This window comes from Papilio xuthus, unplaced genomic scaffold, assembly GCF_000836235.2.
Source record: "Papilio xuthus unplaced genomic scaffold, Pxut_1.1 DF825928.1, whole genome shotgun sequence".
Lineage (NCBI taxonomy): Eukaryota > Metazoa > Arthropoda > Insecta > Lepidoptera > Papilionidae > Papilio > Papilio xuthus.
This window is the reverse complement of record NW_013532721.1, coordinates 828,399-844,655: the sequence shown is the minus strand read 5'-3', so window position 1 is coordinate 844,655 and position 16,257 is coordinate 828,399. Positions and strand designations below refer to the sequence as shown.

Below are 16,257 nucleotides of genomic sequence, written 5' to 3'. Positions count from 1 at the left end.
TAACAAAGGAATATTTTTGTATTAATTTAGTATTAACCTTTACAAATTAAAAATAAAACAAGCTGTATCATTATGATATTTATTATTTTCATATTAGATTTACAATAACTAATAATCCTAATTATTAATTATTGTGTAAACTACGTTGTAATCAAACAATTTTTGATATAGCGCTATAGCTTTCTATAAAGCAACAAAGCTTTGAAAATCAATAACCGTACGATTATTCTACACATCCATTACAATCAATACAGATATAAAGAGATTTTACGTTGACATAATTTAGTATAAAAATTAATAGAAATAGTTTTCGTTTATGTCTTTTCTTCTTGTTAAATTAATAAAATAAAATCTTTTGGATTCAAATAATGACTTCTATTTACATTGACCAGTAGCCAGCGACCCCCGGCGTTACCTCGCCCTAGACCCCAAACCACGCGAATTGTACCAGTCTTTCGCAAATCGCGCACCGCTATACTTCTCAACAATGGTTAATATTTATCATTTACGTCATAATATTAATGAGTTCAACAAATAAATCTACAAACAAGAAATCAATCGAATGGATTATTTTTTTACAAGTGTGTTTATTTTTTATTTGTGTTAAATAATATATATAACTGTTTATGATACTATTATGTGGTGACTCGTTGAGTGAGGGGTAGCTCCTATACATGAAGGGTGAGTACATTATATAGCATCCCTTACTACGCAATTGGTAAATACAAAATGTTTTCTAAAATCTAATAAAGTTTTTCTAAATCCAAGACAATCTCAAGATTAAAAAAATATAAATTGGCATACAATAAGAACATTGTCGAATCGAACATCGGAAGGATGTATGAGAACGTCTGATTGTCGAAAATATTGATTATTTATAGAAAACTACGATACGGCTTTAGTTAATTTATTATCTAAATACGTTAATTATGTAAAAATTAAGAAGAATTTCATTTATATAGATATATTCTCGCTTAAAATAATTAAACAGAAAAAGACAAATAATGAATTACCAGCTGTTAAAAGTTGAATTTTCTAAAGTACAAAAAAAAACAGAATAATAGAAAACATTTTCAACAATTACGTTAATTTATATATTTTGTGTTTTATATTTTAATTGCAGTATTATTTTAAATATGAAAGGAATCCATGTATTGTTAATATAAAAACCTTTTTTCAATATTTAAAAAGTAATATATAACACCGTATTTAAAAAATATATAATATTAAAACGTTAATTGGATTATTATTTGTGTTTAAATGCCAAAGTTGAAGTTAAAAAAAAAACTGATGTATTAGATCAAACTAAAGCAAAGCTTTTCTGATTTATTTATTTTAATTACCATTTGTAATTTAAAGAGACTTTGTACTATTTTAAAAAGTAATTGTAATAAATGTGAATTCTAGGACCTTATATTCCTATATATTTTCTTATAAGACTTTCTGATCATATTAGGTTTGTAAATGGAATTAAGTATTAGCATCTTAGTCCTTAGCTATAGTTTAATTATCATGAGATAGCAACATGTTTTGTAATTGTTAAAAATTTCTTTTTTTTTAAATATCTCTACCCCTATCCTTCTTGCAAAGAAATTATCCAAGAGCAATAGTATTTGTGCATTCTTTATTTTATCCCAGAATTTATTAGAAATAACTAAAAAAAAATATTATAGAAATAATCAGAGTAATGCAGGGAGCTTTTTTGTTTTAACTGTAAATAAAGATTACTGAAAAATTGACTTACTAATATTATAAATGGGAAAGTTTGGATGGATGGATGGAAGTTTGTAAGAAGGTATCATCAGAACGACTGCCAGGTTGGCTGAAACTTGGTATAGATGTAAAACATTGTTTGGAATAACGCATAGACTACTTAACAAAGTTTTTTTTAATTAAATGCGAACATAGTTGAGAGCAAAATCTAGTGTATAATAACAATGTGTATATCGTTATAGAGTGCAGCGTATGTGCTGCGGCAGCAGCGGCGGCCGCGGCGGCGGCGGCTGCTGCAGTGGCCGCAGCCAGCTGGGCTTGCTGTGACTTGCAACCCGGCAAGCTCCACAGTTTACCGCACCTCCAAAACGGCCTCAATGGAGATACCAACCTTTACTGCAAGCCCAGTGAGTGATCTGTTATTCAACTGTCTTAGTTAATTTGTTTTCGATATCTGATAATTCTCTTTTTTCATTCTTATGTAACTTATGGTACCATACTTATAAGTTAATTAAATTAATTACAATTGTAATTCCTATAAGTTTTTTTGAACTTATTGGAATTATAAGAGTGTGTTAACAGTGCTTGTTTTTTTATCAATTTAAAATCTAACTAAACACTTAAGTTAATTTGATTATGTGTTCGGTTTAAAAATGTTTCACTTAATATTTTTAAAGATATTACATAATTCGCTTGAATAATTTTTCCAATATAAAAGACATAAACGCTTTTATAACGATAATTTTATAAATTTAATTATTTTTTTTAATATTAGATAATATAAAGAATATTGCGAGGTGACAAAATAAAAAATAACAATGTATTCTACAACTGGCAGTAAATACAAACTAGTTTTATTTTAACTAGCCAATAATTTATGAAGATGAACTATACAGGATTTTCAGTAATATCAATAATTCAACACAAGCTTTTTGATTCCTACCACAACTATAAAATAAATTAAATGTTTCAATAAATATAAAAGTAAATTTTATATACCTACTATTTTATATTTTCATAATATTATTCCGTAGGTACCACCCCAATTTAATAACAGGGAACGCCTTTATTTCAAATGCCGACGTCACTATCAAGGGGTCGGAGTCGAAGCTTTTTTGGGACGCCCTTAAATTATATTATACTTCAAGCGATAGATGGCAGTAGTAGCATCCGCGACAGTAATGCCATCTATCTATGAAGTAAAATAGAGGATACTTGACTCATCCACAATATTCAAAGGCACATTCGTTGTTCTGTGTTGCATGTAGATGGCTCTCGTTTAAACTATATCTTTGAACTTTTTAACTTCTCTTACGGCTACTAGCATGAATAAATATCTCGAAATAGTCCCATTTTATTTATTAGTCATAACTTTTAAAATGTTAATTATAGTGTTGTACAGTCATTATTTTATTATTTATTCTGATTCATGTCTATTACAAATCGATTTCTAAGAAGTATAAACATAGTCATTAACATATTGACGCACGATACGACTTTTAGAAATAATTAAAGGATGATAGAGTAAAAATAAAAATGGAAATAACACAATGGATAGTTCGATTATTAAATTGTTTTATATCAAGTAAATGTTTGCAAAAGTTTAATGTGTGGGAAAAAATGGAAATTTTACTTTAAATCAAACACAATATGTGAAATGAACAGTTCACCACACATTATCCCTTCTTATGTAAAGTTGCAGGTGCATTACAGATACAGGCAGGTGTACATAAACTTTTCATAACTTAATTCTAACTTAAGTGGATTATTAAGTAAATTGTATGCTTTCCATATTTTTATTACGTCATTTGACAATGTCATGTTTAAAGTTTTCATAAAGGAAAGTATTTATAATAAGAAAAAACAAACAAAAAGATTAAATCAAAATAGAGTAATTGCTATCAACAATAACAAGAAGATAAAAAGTTTTTGCATATAAATCTCATTTATTAGCTTGCAAATATGTAATTAAGAAGTCTCCCTTTTGTGGTGTGTGTTCTAGTGTGGAAACAACATAGAATTTTGATGGGTATTGCTTTTTAATACTGGTTATGAAAAAATAACGACAAATTGTTTTAATATTATATATGTAGCGGAACTCTGATAAATTGATATATTTAATTTAAACAATTTTGATTCATTATAATATAAACAAATTGTAGCCTTTTAACTATAATTGTTATCAAACAGCAAGACACAACTAAAGCTTTTTACCAAAGTCTCTTGGCTGCCAACATTTTTTTTGTTCCTTTGTATTTACCTAAGCTTTAACTTGGAATGCGAATCGAATTTCTAACAGACTTTATGTTATAACTATGCTTTTTATATCTAACTTTTCTTTACACTTGACCTGAATTTATTTTATTTCTTATACTTGTGACTTTTTCTAAGATAACAATTTCTGTTCAGGTAATTGTTTGTCGGTGATAAAGAAGGGGGAAGTGGAGCAACAATCGAAATTTTAAATAGATCTAATTCGTTTTATATTTATACGCTGGAAAAAAAATGTAGTTCGCAAACTAGCCAGTATTATGGGGAGAACAGATTGGAGAAAGTATACGTGACAATCAGTCGAGTTCCATTATTTTCAAAACTTGTCTTTCTTGCGCTCCGTCCATTGTAAGACGCTATTCGTGCATAATCATTCGTGGATTAGATGGTTGACAATAAGCCTGACGGGCGAGTTCGTCAGTTTGTGACGTTTTGATGAAGGGGACCTTTCACGGAATGTTTAGGGTTGAAGTGAATTTCCTGCACAAATCTAATTTCATCGGATGTTCTTGATAAATTTGAATATAATAACCTAATTACAAAAAATGTCTTGCACTGCACGTGTTATTCGAATTTGAATTCTTAAACATTAAACAGAAAAAAAAAATTGTTAGAACACGTATTTTATAGTCATCGAATCTGAACAAATGTGTCGAATGTGTTCTTTATATATTTTTGAGCAATAGAATTTTACTAATTATTTTAAATGTACTAACGTACCGAACAAGTTCATTTCTGAAACGCGCTTTAGTGCTGAATTGTCAGTCTGTTTAAAAAGACTTGAAAAGATGGACTAGTCAATTAAGGTTTTGGAAGTTTACTAAATGAGATTTGCAAGTCATTTCTTGGTAATCGGTTTGTCCTGTGTACAGCAATGGATGTAGATACTCGTATTTTGTTTTATGATGATGAATTGCTATGCTTACATTGGTGAAATTCCCTATTGGTAACCATTGAACATTTGATGTATCTCAAGAAATTACTTTACACAATTTTCTGACTAATTACATTATGTTAAGTAGTATAGAGTTATCTATATATTCATATGATAGTAGTCTGATTTTAAATATAATACTTATCTGATATGATACATTAATTATTGTAACAGGTGTTAGAGTAATTAACTTTTAGTGTGGTTGTTAAAGATTTTGTAAGAGGTAGAGTTGTGCGGTGCAGCGTGCGCCGGGCAGGTGGGGGCGAGGTGACCGGCTGCAGGTGACACAGGGACAAGAAAGTTAAGCTTTCACAGAAGGGAAACGAGTCCGCATGATGCGTATCGTCAAACGGCCCTTGTCACATTATTTCTTACTAATGATATGTAAACTGCGCACAATAACTTAATATTGGAGGCCTATTAATCTACTTTCCAATTTGATTGCTTGTATAAAACAATCTTATATAGGTGTGGTATAATTAACTCAGTCCTTTTGGTAATTTAAAAATTGTTAAAGTTACTGTTTTATTTTCAGCTTTTTGTAGATATTAAAATTTTATTACCCTGAGACGCTCAAGCCAATGTATTGAGTTGAAAATAATTAGACACTCTCTCCTTCAAGCCAATTTACAATTTATGTCTAATCAAACAATATATTAGGTTTTTTCTTCAAAGCTAAAACTATTGTGTAAAGTTACAAAAACTAGTTAAAATCTTATTACATGAAAGGACTTTTGAAGGAAGTTTTGTAATTTTTTAGAAAACTCATCTTCACCCGTCAATATTCTCTTGATTTTTAAACGAACTTTTATTCCTGCTCCTTGTATACTGCTACATGTGTAAATTTCAGTCTAAATTTTAATACATCTATTCTGGAAGGTTGATATTTTTTTTCCTATAATTCTATTGCTAAAGCTGTACTTTACGGGTAGAAATAAATTTTGTAAGTTGTCGTTGCTTCTTCGTGAAGCAATGTTACAGTTCTGATTTCCCGAGCAATTTCATTAGGAGTGCAGAAGGACTCTACAGCGGCAGCGAGGCTAGATTAGTCGTTTCTGTATCCCAGGCGCGCCAAGGAATGAGTCGTAAACTTATCGACGACACGGCGTCGCCAAGTGACATATTTCGGGTTGAGGTAAAGCTACCGACGCTTTCGGGCGGCGCACACGTTCCGTTAGCTTCTCTATTTTAAAAACTACTTGTTCGGCGATAGCGATATCCGGGAAGGGACGACCGCCGACCGCGACCGCATCGGCGCGCTGTGCCCGCTGCTCGCTGCCCGCTACTCGCTAGCGTAGCGTAGTTCACTACGCGCCGCACCGCACCGCACCACTACACTAGTACACTACCGCACCACCGATCGTTTTCTATGCAGTCGCAGTCGAGCTGCGTACGCGTCGCTGGCCGCTCCGCGCGCTCGCGCGTCCCCTCCCATGCACCCGAAACATTTTGAGACTTGTTATTTTTGAAACTAATCAAACGTTTAATGAACTTATAGTAAACGGAGTGCCTTCTCGTGCTGCGGATGATGTACGTCACGCAGAGGTGATATCAGTGGTGCAAGTTACGTTTTATTTTGATTAACATGAGCGGGAGGGAAGGCGGAAATGCAGTTCCGTCTTCGAGTAAGTACCGATTCCGATATTTTTTGAATTTCTTAGGCGCTGTTGGATGCTTCTTGCGCGCCTCGGTCGGCCGGGCCGGGTCGCGGGCTGCGGGCTGCGGGCGTTTGTTGTAGTTATCGGCGCACGTGGTGAGGGGTGAACGTTCCTATAATCAACTTATGTTAAAAGCTGTTGCATGCGCTGCGCCGGGACTCGTCGCCCTTATCGAGCGGATGTGCTCGCAGCGCCTGGGAAGGCAATTATAGAAATTGTTTACAACTGAATTTAAATTAATTAAATTGAGGTTAATAGTCTCGTTCCATTGATGTCACACATATGTGTGCCATGCCCGCCTGGTGTCGTTCTCGTCATTTTTGTGTCGTGTTGATGTTCTCGCATTATCACTATCAACAACAACGTATATTAAATTAGATGATTAGTTCATAGTTAAAAAAAACGTAGTGCGTACTACGCATTGCGCAATTCATTTCAACTGGTCTTGTTTACGATTGATAAAAAAATTTAATAAGAATTATATTATTTGTTAAATAAAGATACTCAATATTTAACGGACGGCTAGTTAAATATTTTGGTGCATCGTTATACGGTTCTCGATACGTGTTAAAATGTGTATGACGAGTTAACACTTTCAAATAACTTTAGAAAGGAGTTTGTAAACGATTTATCGAACAAAGTACGCATCGTGCAGTAATTGTTTACTATGCTAACCGTACGACTACGTTTGTGTTACACGCTCCCATGCAACCCGCATGCATAGCTAAAGTTTCCCAAACTCCACTTTATAGAGTATGGAATAAGGTGTAAAATGCTAAGTAGTTGTCATCTAATAAGTGTGGGTTACAGATATTAGTGTGCGTTATTTAGTTGACTGCATTTTAGAAGGACTTTAATCTTGTTTCCCCCTCCACTATTTTACTACGTGTTTTTGTCTTTGAAATACCGACGTGATAGTGACGGATCTTGTTATCGACAAAATTTGATCAACGGAATATTTTTTTATAAACAAAGTCGTCAATAATTAGTAATATCATAAAAGCTTGCTAAAACTATTTTGAAAGCTTAAAAATTGAATAAAATTGTATACATGTTAAATTCGATTGACATATTCATAATATAACAATATTATAACGCTTGAATGAAGCAACATTGCCGTAGAATAATGTGGACATACGTGTTTCCGAATGGAATTACTATTCATTGAGAGTTACAGAAGAACTGCCTATTTGGAATTTTTAGAAAGTCGATGTTAAGTAACGCTCGTCCCTACGACAGGGTTCGAGTTCGTAACCAGTCAATTAAATCTGAATGGTGGTACATTGGCCTGTCTCTTTCGCTCCAAGCCGCCGCTCCCCGGGACACAAGCGCCACTTGACGATGATTCATGAACAAATTCCGTACCTGCGATTGATAACACTCTAAACTACTCAATGAAGGAATGTTTTACTTTATTTTACTCGATTTTTAAACGAAATTAATTGTAATTTATATTTACATACTAAATTTGTGTTCTCTATAACTTTATTTTTTAAAATTTTAATACGTAAGTTATTGTTTAAGGCTTGTATTTTGAAATATACGGAAACGGAATCAAAACAAATACGGCAACAACGTAGATATTTTTTATGCCAAATCATACTATGATTTAGTTTGAATAAATATTCATTAATTATTTCTTTCCGCGAAACATGATGATTGTGGATTATAAACATCTTTAAATCGTGCTAAAATTGTCGGCCAAAGTACCAAACCCGTTTTGTTATTCATATGATGTTAGGTACTTCTGTGTGTCGTAAGTGTCGCGGCCCTTTGTTTTTTTTTGTCGTGTTGTTTATAAAGCATTTTATCATGTTCGATATACACAGAGAGGAAGTCGTAAAAAACATAATTAAGATAACAATACATGTTCCCAATAATGATTTAGTAATTCCCTCAACATGACAACATCGTGCTCTATTTAACGTTATCAATAATTAAAATTCGATAGTTCCCGGCGATACGAGTAGTCGCTTTGTGCATTATTTATCCGTGAAGCAGTCAACGATCCCTACCCTACTTTCCTTGTACTTGTTGTTTGTGTTTACTATAAATGTTGTGTTTATTTGAACGAAAACTCCAAGCTTAGCTTTTTTCGGTAGAAATATTTATAGCAGCAATCATAAACACTTGTAACATAACAAAAAACATGAATAAAGCTTGTTACACCTTGAAATTTTCTTAAAATTGATCCTTGATTACCAATAATAAACTTCAAGGTATGAAATTAAGCAAATGTTTTTCAATATTTAGTTAGTCATTGGGGTGGGTGTTTTGCTGATGACTAGTTGGACATACCAACAAAACAGAGCACAGTATTTCCCCTTCCTGTTTCCAAAATAAGCCGATACAGAATTAGCTCCCCGTTTCCAAATAACCAATATATATGTTGTAGTAGGGAACTCACCAATAAAGTTGGAATGTCAGGATTTCTGTCTTAAGCTCGTTATATACGAGGACATAGAAATATATTTAGGAATCCGAAAGAAAAGCATTCGAGCAGTAATGAATGTTGCGGAAAGATTAAAATAGCTTCGTGTTAAGTGCATTCGATCGAAGAGCTTCTAAATGTGTATACTTAAATATGTGAGCCGGGCGAAATATTTTATTAACACACATTCGTAGGGTTCAGGCCTGTGGAATGCAATCAAAAGTTAAGCATGCGTATAAAGTTTGAAATTCCAATGTGTATGTTGACGTCTGTCTTGGTATGGGCATAGATGCGGGCTGCGGGGTATCGGGGGAGGGGGGAAGGCGTCTCATGCGCAGCTCGCTCAGTAAACAGAACAGACACGCGGCCGCGGCTCCGATGCGCCGCGCCGCTACTGCGGCCGATGCACTTCGCCTTTGCCTTGCACGACTCGACGCGACGCGGCGCCCTGAAAACAAACTTGCACGACATTCCTCTGAAATAACAACGCCTTGTAACGGAACAGACATAGAGCTCGTAAAATTTAATCATGACACATCGACTACTATACATAGAAAGTTGAATTTATGATATTTCATTTTAACATTCTACTTTTCTTTTGACGTCTGACTTATATTAGTTGTTGTTATAAATTTATAAAAAAGTTTTTATTAACTCTCCCTGAAACAATTGAAATATACAATTTTCTTAAATATTAATTGAAATATTGTAAGAGTATATGTAAAAACTATTTAAAATATTTAACAAAAACTGACATGCACAAAACTACCAGTTATTTACATTCTCAAGAAATACGTTATAAAATAATATTGACATAGTCTTATGAAAAACGATTCCAAAGGTAAATGGGTTAAGATCTAACATATAATTACGAAAAAAATTATAAAGCGTAGTGTACATTTATAGAGCATATGTGAATGCACTCGTCCCCATTTACGTGAAGTCAACACGTCTCTTACCGGAATGCCCTGTACAAATATTACCAAGTCCCTTCAGTTCATTACGTTAACTCGACCAGAGAGAGCTTTTGTTTGCGTAAACGTCTCATTCAGTAGAGCAATGTTTTTCAACCTTTATTACGACGCGACCTCCTTACCATGTAATATTATACATATCCCATCTCACGATAAACGATTGGAAAAAGATCACAAGCGTACTTAGCAAACAAGCGATTAAAAAATAAGTCGCCGAAATTATTACAGTATTCAATATCCCCCTGCCGCATCCCCCTTGTAGTTTGCTAGGTTTATAAACACTACAAAAAAGGAACGTCCAATATTCGAATATTTTCAATACACTAGTTATATTTCGGTTAATACACCGCAGTTTCATTTGCATTGATATTTTCAATTAGAGCAAGGAATGTTAGAATATTAATTGGTAAAATTTATATTTCAAAACTTACATTTACAGAGAGAAACTTTTACTATGAGCAGGTGATATATCAGAGGAATTTATCAAAACAATTCTTAAGCTTACTGTAGAATAAAGTTTATCTAAGAACGATTATCGCTTCACCTATACAGAGGTATGCGGAATATGCATATGATGAAACGATACCCGCGTAAAACTCGAAATGAATGTTTACGCTTTCTCATTAATTCAGTATAGGGAATAATAAATATTGAGTATATGCGGCGGTAAAGTTGTGTCGGGCCGCGGCAAGGTGCAGTGCTGCGATGAATGAAGAGGTACCAGCGGCCAGCAACGCAACCTAAATACCGCGCATTCTCGGGTCCCCGCCGCCACCGCCGCCGCGCCGCGCCGCCTGGCCCGCCACGTGTGCCTGCGCTGCCGACTCTACCGCCGCCCGAAATAATATGCTTGCCTAACATACCACCACAATACGACGTCACAACACTTACTTAGCCACCTTCTACTACGATAATATTGATAGTAACAACTATTTTTTGGATATAATGTTATACAGAGCTTTTTGAAGCTTTCTTTTCTATTTGTATTTTTTAGTTTAACCCTAATATTGAGACACAAACTCAAAATTGACATTCATTAATTAGGCTTAACAAACGTATTTAAGGAACAAAATAGTTAATATATAATATTTATTTTTAAATATTCGTTAGAAGTACATCAATGTAAACTAGATGTGTCTCTACGCTGTAAAGTCTGATGGAATAATTTACCTGTACCCGGTAGTTCGTTTATTAATCACTGATGATAATATTCTTTTCATCGGTATTCTCTCCTCCGGAACTTAGTCATTGTCTATTCAACTTACATACCTATGTTTTTTTTTTATTTGACAGGAAATATCATGTCGATTAGTCATTGAAGTTCAGCGACTACAAAACTCGCCTTTGCGTATTAATGAAGGTTAAAGTTATTCGGATGTTTAAATTCGAATTTGATATAAACACGTACGTAGTATTAATTAACTCCTTCAAAGCGAGGTCTTCAACCCACAAACCACCACGAACGGCGATATCTATACATAAAAAGAGTTCATTCTTTCGTTCGGTTCCCACGTTATTTTTTATAAAAGAGTCCGATAAGGGGAATAGTATACCCTTTCTTAGTACTGTAAGCGATCGTGGGCCCTTATTTATTGCTAATAGATTTCCGAACGGTAAAGTATCTAAGTATGTGTGCATCTAAAATAAGGGGCCCGGCCACTTAATGCAATCTAACAAATAGTCGATTAAATTTAATTAGATTTATAAAATCTATTCTTTTCAAAACTTGTTATTTTACAAAAGATTTTAACTATTCAATTTTTAGGTGTTCTTAAATACGACAATGTATAGAAATTAATTACATTACATCTTAATCGAAGCAAATAAAAGCATAAAAAAAATTTAAAACGGACGTTATTTGCTATACTTTTTTTAATGAATATTCTTTGTCTTTTTACTTATGATTTTACCTTTGACATTAAGGGATAAATAAGACGAACTGTTGGAACAGACATTATAATATTAGGTCTTTTATAACTCTTCGTGTTAAAAACGGACGTGTAGCTTTTCCTTTTAGCTTTTAAGACTGTACTAGCGTAGTAATTTCGACAGAGAGTTAATCGTTGGCTGAGTCATTTAAACCCACTTTTCACTAAATATGACCTCATCGTCTAATTAGTGATTCAGGGATCTTCAGATAAAACATACTATATTTAAATATTAGTAGAAAAATAATTTCCATTCCTATAAACATTGCTAGGTTAGTAGTTTTAACGATAATATTATAGTCAAATGAAATTCCAACCTACGACCGATAGATCGGTAGTCCGAATCGTACAAAAATTTAATTTTAAATATTTTTTTGATAAAATATAGGTTTATTAAATGCAAAATTTTAATGAATGCTAGTGTAAATAAGAATTAACAGTTACGTAAAACATAGACAATACTCTTCCGCTCTATACCTAGTAGTAGCATCATAATAATGCAGTTTAAATGGTTTCACATAGTCCCTTTTTTCATTAATTCATCATTATAGAGTCCCTCCATCCTTTTATTCTATAATAACATGAATGCTTATTAGTTCGACCTATTTAACTGCAGACAGTGCAAGTACGTTGGTATGTACTCAGTTGTATTTATGTGTAGGTAAGACGAGACTATACCTTTGTTGAAATATGTAGTTTTATAACTATGGTTGTCTTTGCATTACTATTTTAAGATGTTCTATTTCAACAATATTTTATTTACATTTAAATATCATAGAAAATTAAAGGATTGGAAGTACGGTTTTTTGTATGGTACCGCGTTCTTAAGATACCTATTTGATTGTCAGTGAAGAAATTAAAAAGCTTGATAAGCTGTGCATGTGTGTAAAATATCTATGCGGAAAAATTTTGTATAAAGTAGTCACCAAATAGTTCAAATAAGTTGATCGTTCATAGAAATAACTCCGATAAAGGATCTCTATAAGGTCCAAAACCAGTCGATTCTTATACGGCTTTGTGGGCCGTAATCGTTTGAGTATTTTATTAATTGTAATTATAATTATGTTTATCAGGTGCGGGCGGAGGCGTCATAGGCGTGACGCGGCGAGGTCGCTGCAAATGGTTCAATGTTGCCAAAGGCTGGGGCTTCATCACACCGGACGACGGCGGACAAGATGTCTTCGTACACCAGGTTATTCTATACATATGTACATTAAGCAGCTCAGATATTGTAAACGATAAACTGTCACGGCTGCAAGTAGTTTTATTGACGATGCTTGAAAGATATTTCGTAAATAGAATCTTATATAAATATTACTCCTAGTATGACAAAATAGTTCACTTTTAAATGTGTGAAAGTGTCTCGGAAGTAGTTGGGGTTTGTCCAAGTTTGGCGAAACTCGTGAATGAATTTTCATGCAGTTTTTAAAAATAAACCTAAGCTAACCTTCCTGTATCTATCATATAAAATTTTAAACTATTATAATAATTCGAATATATTATGTACCAAGTAATGATAGATAAGGTTTACTTCTAAGTTCTTGGGAAAAAAATAAATAGTTTGAGCGCGCGCTGCCGTATCTAGCGTTTGACCTGATAGTGTGCTTATTTGTTTGTTCGGCTTATCAAGGCCGGATGTTTTTTCTATACATTTACGCCACCAAATTTGTGATTCGTTTGACTGCAGCAACGCTAGCGGTAAAATTTTATATTAGGTCAAGACTACGTTATTGGAAGTTGATAAGGTTTCTTTTTTCTTGCGCTCTACTCGTTCTTGTCGTGTTACAATATACATTGAATAAGAAATGAATGCATTTAATTTTACGGTGTTATGCATGTACTCTGAGGTTATAGGTGGCGATGTGTTCTTGTTTGTTTCTATTGCATTGTAGCTTTTGGATTATCTCCTTATCGACAGTAATCATTTGGATGACTGTTGCACTCGTAGTGTTGAATTGGTCACTCAGACACTTTTTATGCGTAGATTTTTTATGAAATCTACACTATGGATCAGCTTATATAAATATTATTCAACATTGAGTTTGACTTAGAATTGTTCTAATAACGGATTCGGGTAATACTTGCGAGTGGTTTTAACACAAGCACAATGATTTATCAATTCCAGAGCGTCATTCAAATGCCAGGCTTTAGATCACTTGGCGACGAGGAGGAGGTCGAGTTCGAATGCAAGGAATCGGAGAAGGGCTTGGAGGCGACGCGTGTTTCAGGGCCCTCTTCAGTCGACTGCCAGGGATCCCATCGCCGCCCGCTGTCCAAAAAACGTTTCAGGAAAATACGGTTAGACATTTATTTGAATTGTATGGTAAAAAATCATGTTATAATTTAACAGTGTTAAATTTAATTTATTTTTTTACTGATGTTTAATATCGACGAGTTAATCCTGGAGTCTTCACACGCACGATAACATTATACTTTCATTATTTGGATACTGAAATTATTGTCAGCGTATCTATGAATATTTTTGTTATTTACAGTTGCTACAACTGCGGAGAGTTTGCTAACCATATAGCCGCCAAGTGCGCCATCGGACCACAGCCAAAGAGATGCCACAACTGCAAGAGCGAGGACCATCTCATTGCAGATTGCCCCGCTAAGGTAATTACATTATGTATATTATAAAAAAGAAACTTAATTCATAATTTAAAAATACGAAACATGCAGCATAGATAAAATTCAGAATTTCATTGCTAGATTGTGAGAACTATATCGCTTCAATTGCATAGTTTCTTTTTCATTAATTCCGGCGTATTTTAGGCCAAAACATTTGACATCCATTTTTCTTTCATTTATTTCATTGTTATTCCTTTTATGTTGGTCTTTTCGTACTAATTGTAAAGATTACAATTTAATAGGTGGAGAAGAAGAAGGACGAGGGCCAGTCGAAGAGTTCGGGCAGTTCTTACGGCAGCCAACAGAGCAGTCCCCAGCAATCGTAATGCGATACAAAACGTTTGTCTTACATATGTTTAAAAAATATCGCTAAAAAATCTACATTTTTTATATCAACTATATTTGACAAACGTATATTTTAATGTTTGTGTTATATCAAAGGAACATGGAATAGAACTACCTCATTTTTAAAACATAATTTTTAACTAAATAAGTACAAGACTGATGAGTACAAATCAATTAATTAGTACAAAACTATTTTAACTTCTTAATCTTTATGACCTAATTTTTAACGTAACCTAAGTACAAATTTTTGTGTTCGAGTGACGATACCATTTTACGTATTTCGTATACCCAAAGTGTGTGTTTATATCATTATTATTATTTTGTTACTATATTCTATTATGGTCGACTTTATGTTATTTTAGAGTATAATTAGATTTATAAATTTATTATGATTGGCTATGAAAGAAATATAATAATTAGAATCATTTCATTTTAGAATAATTATACAAGACGTAAAGAAGATTTAATCAACAAATCTGCATGTTCTTATTAATGAAAAAAAAATATCTTAAAGAAACAATTTAATTTACATCATTTTTTAAGACACGATAAGAACCTATATAAAAATATCAACGAGTTTAAATACTTATGTATTTATTTGATAGTTAATCGTATATGTAAAGGTTTAAGAACAATTACTCTTCAACATAATAATTGAATATTAAAGGCGCTTAGCTACTTTGAGATACACCAGACACATCACATAAATATTTTAATTTAACTTAAATCAATAAAAGCAATTTATTCATTCTATAAATTTTTAACATTTTATATAATAATATTAAAAATTTAAAATGCAACAAAACAACAAAACTCGAGTTAAGGAGACTAATGTTTGTAATCTATTACTAGATGGCGCTATTATCAATCTAAAATTTACACCTTTTTAACTTGCAAATCTTGGAATGTGCAACTAAATGAAACAACCAAATATATGGTTAAGTTAAATATTTTTTCAATACATTTATGTGCCAAAGTAAAGTTGCTAATAATATTTGATAGCACATATTTTTAGTCAAAGTCATTACACAGTTTATTTTTTTATTTTTGTCCGTTGAGTTCGTTGTAATAAGTTTAAATACATTAATATTGGTACAAAAAGTGTTACTACAATCGTTAAATGCATTGAAATTACTATTCCATTATCAACCTACAAAAATCTTAAAGTAAATTTAATTTTAAAAAGAAATTTAAATGTAAAAAAGCAATCAAATATTTTAATCTTTTTTGTTTGCTAAATTATACAAATAACAATAAGAACCTTAAAATAAACTTGACGAAAAAATTTCTATAACGAAACGTTACAAAAGTTGTTAAGGCATCATTCATTTTCTTAAATTAAAGCCAATTATTATAGCTTTTAATAACCCAT

General features: G+C 32.7%; 1 protein-coding gene across 1 annotated transcript; it reads left to right on the top strand.

Moving 5' to 3' along the window:
- Positions 1-6,042: 6,042 nt before the first annotated feature.
- On the top strand, positions 6,043-15,217 carry lin-28 (protein lin-28 homolog). The gene is made up of 5 exons (XM_013322314.1): positions 6,043-6,543; positions 12,983-13,101; positions 14,035-14,207; positions 14,405-14,525; positions 14,783-15,217. Exons 1-5 carry the CDS (start codon positions 6,504-6,506, stop codon positions 14,864-14,866), a joined length of 537 nt encoding a protein of 178 aa, XP_013177768.1. The 5' UTR covers positions 6,043-6,503; the 3' UTR covers positions 14,867-15,217.
- The last annotated feature ends 1,040 nt before the right edge of the window (positions 15,218-16,257 follow it).

Coding starts and splice junctions, on each gene's coding strand:
- lin-28 (XM_013322314.1), top strand. CDS start 6,504: ATGAGCGGGAGGGAAGGCGGAAATGCAGTTCCGTCTTCGA. Junction 13,102..14,034: donor AAGATGTCTTCGTACACCAG/GTTATTCTATAC, acceptor TATCAATTCCAG/AGCGTCATTCAAATGCCAGG. Junction 14,208..14,404: donor AAACGTTTCAGGAAAATACG/GTTAGACATTTA, acceptor TGTTATTTACAG/TTGCTACAACTGCGGAGAGT.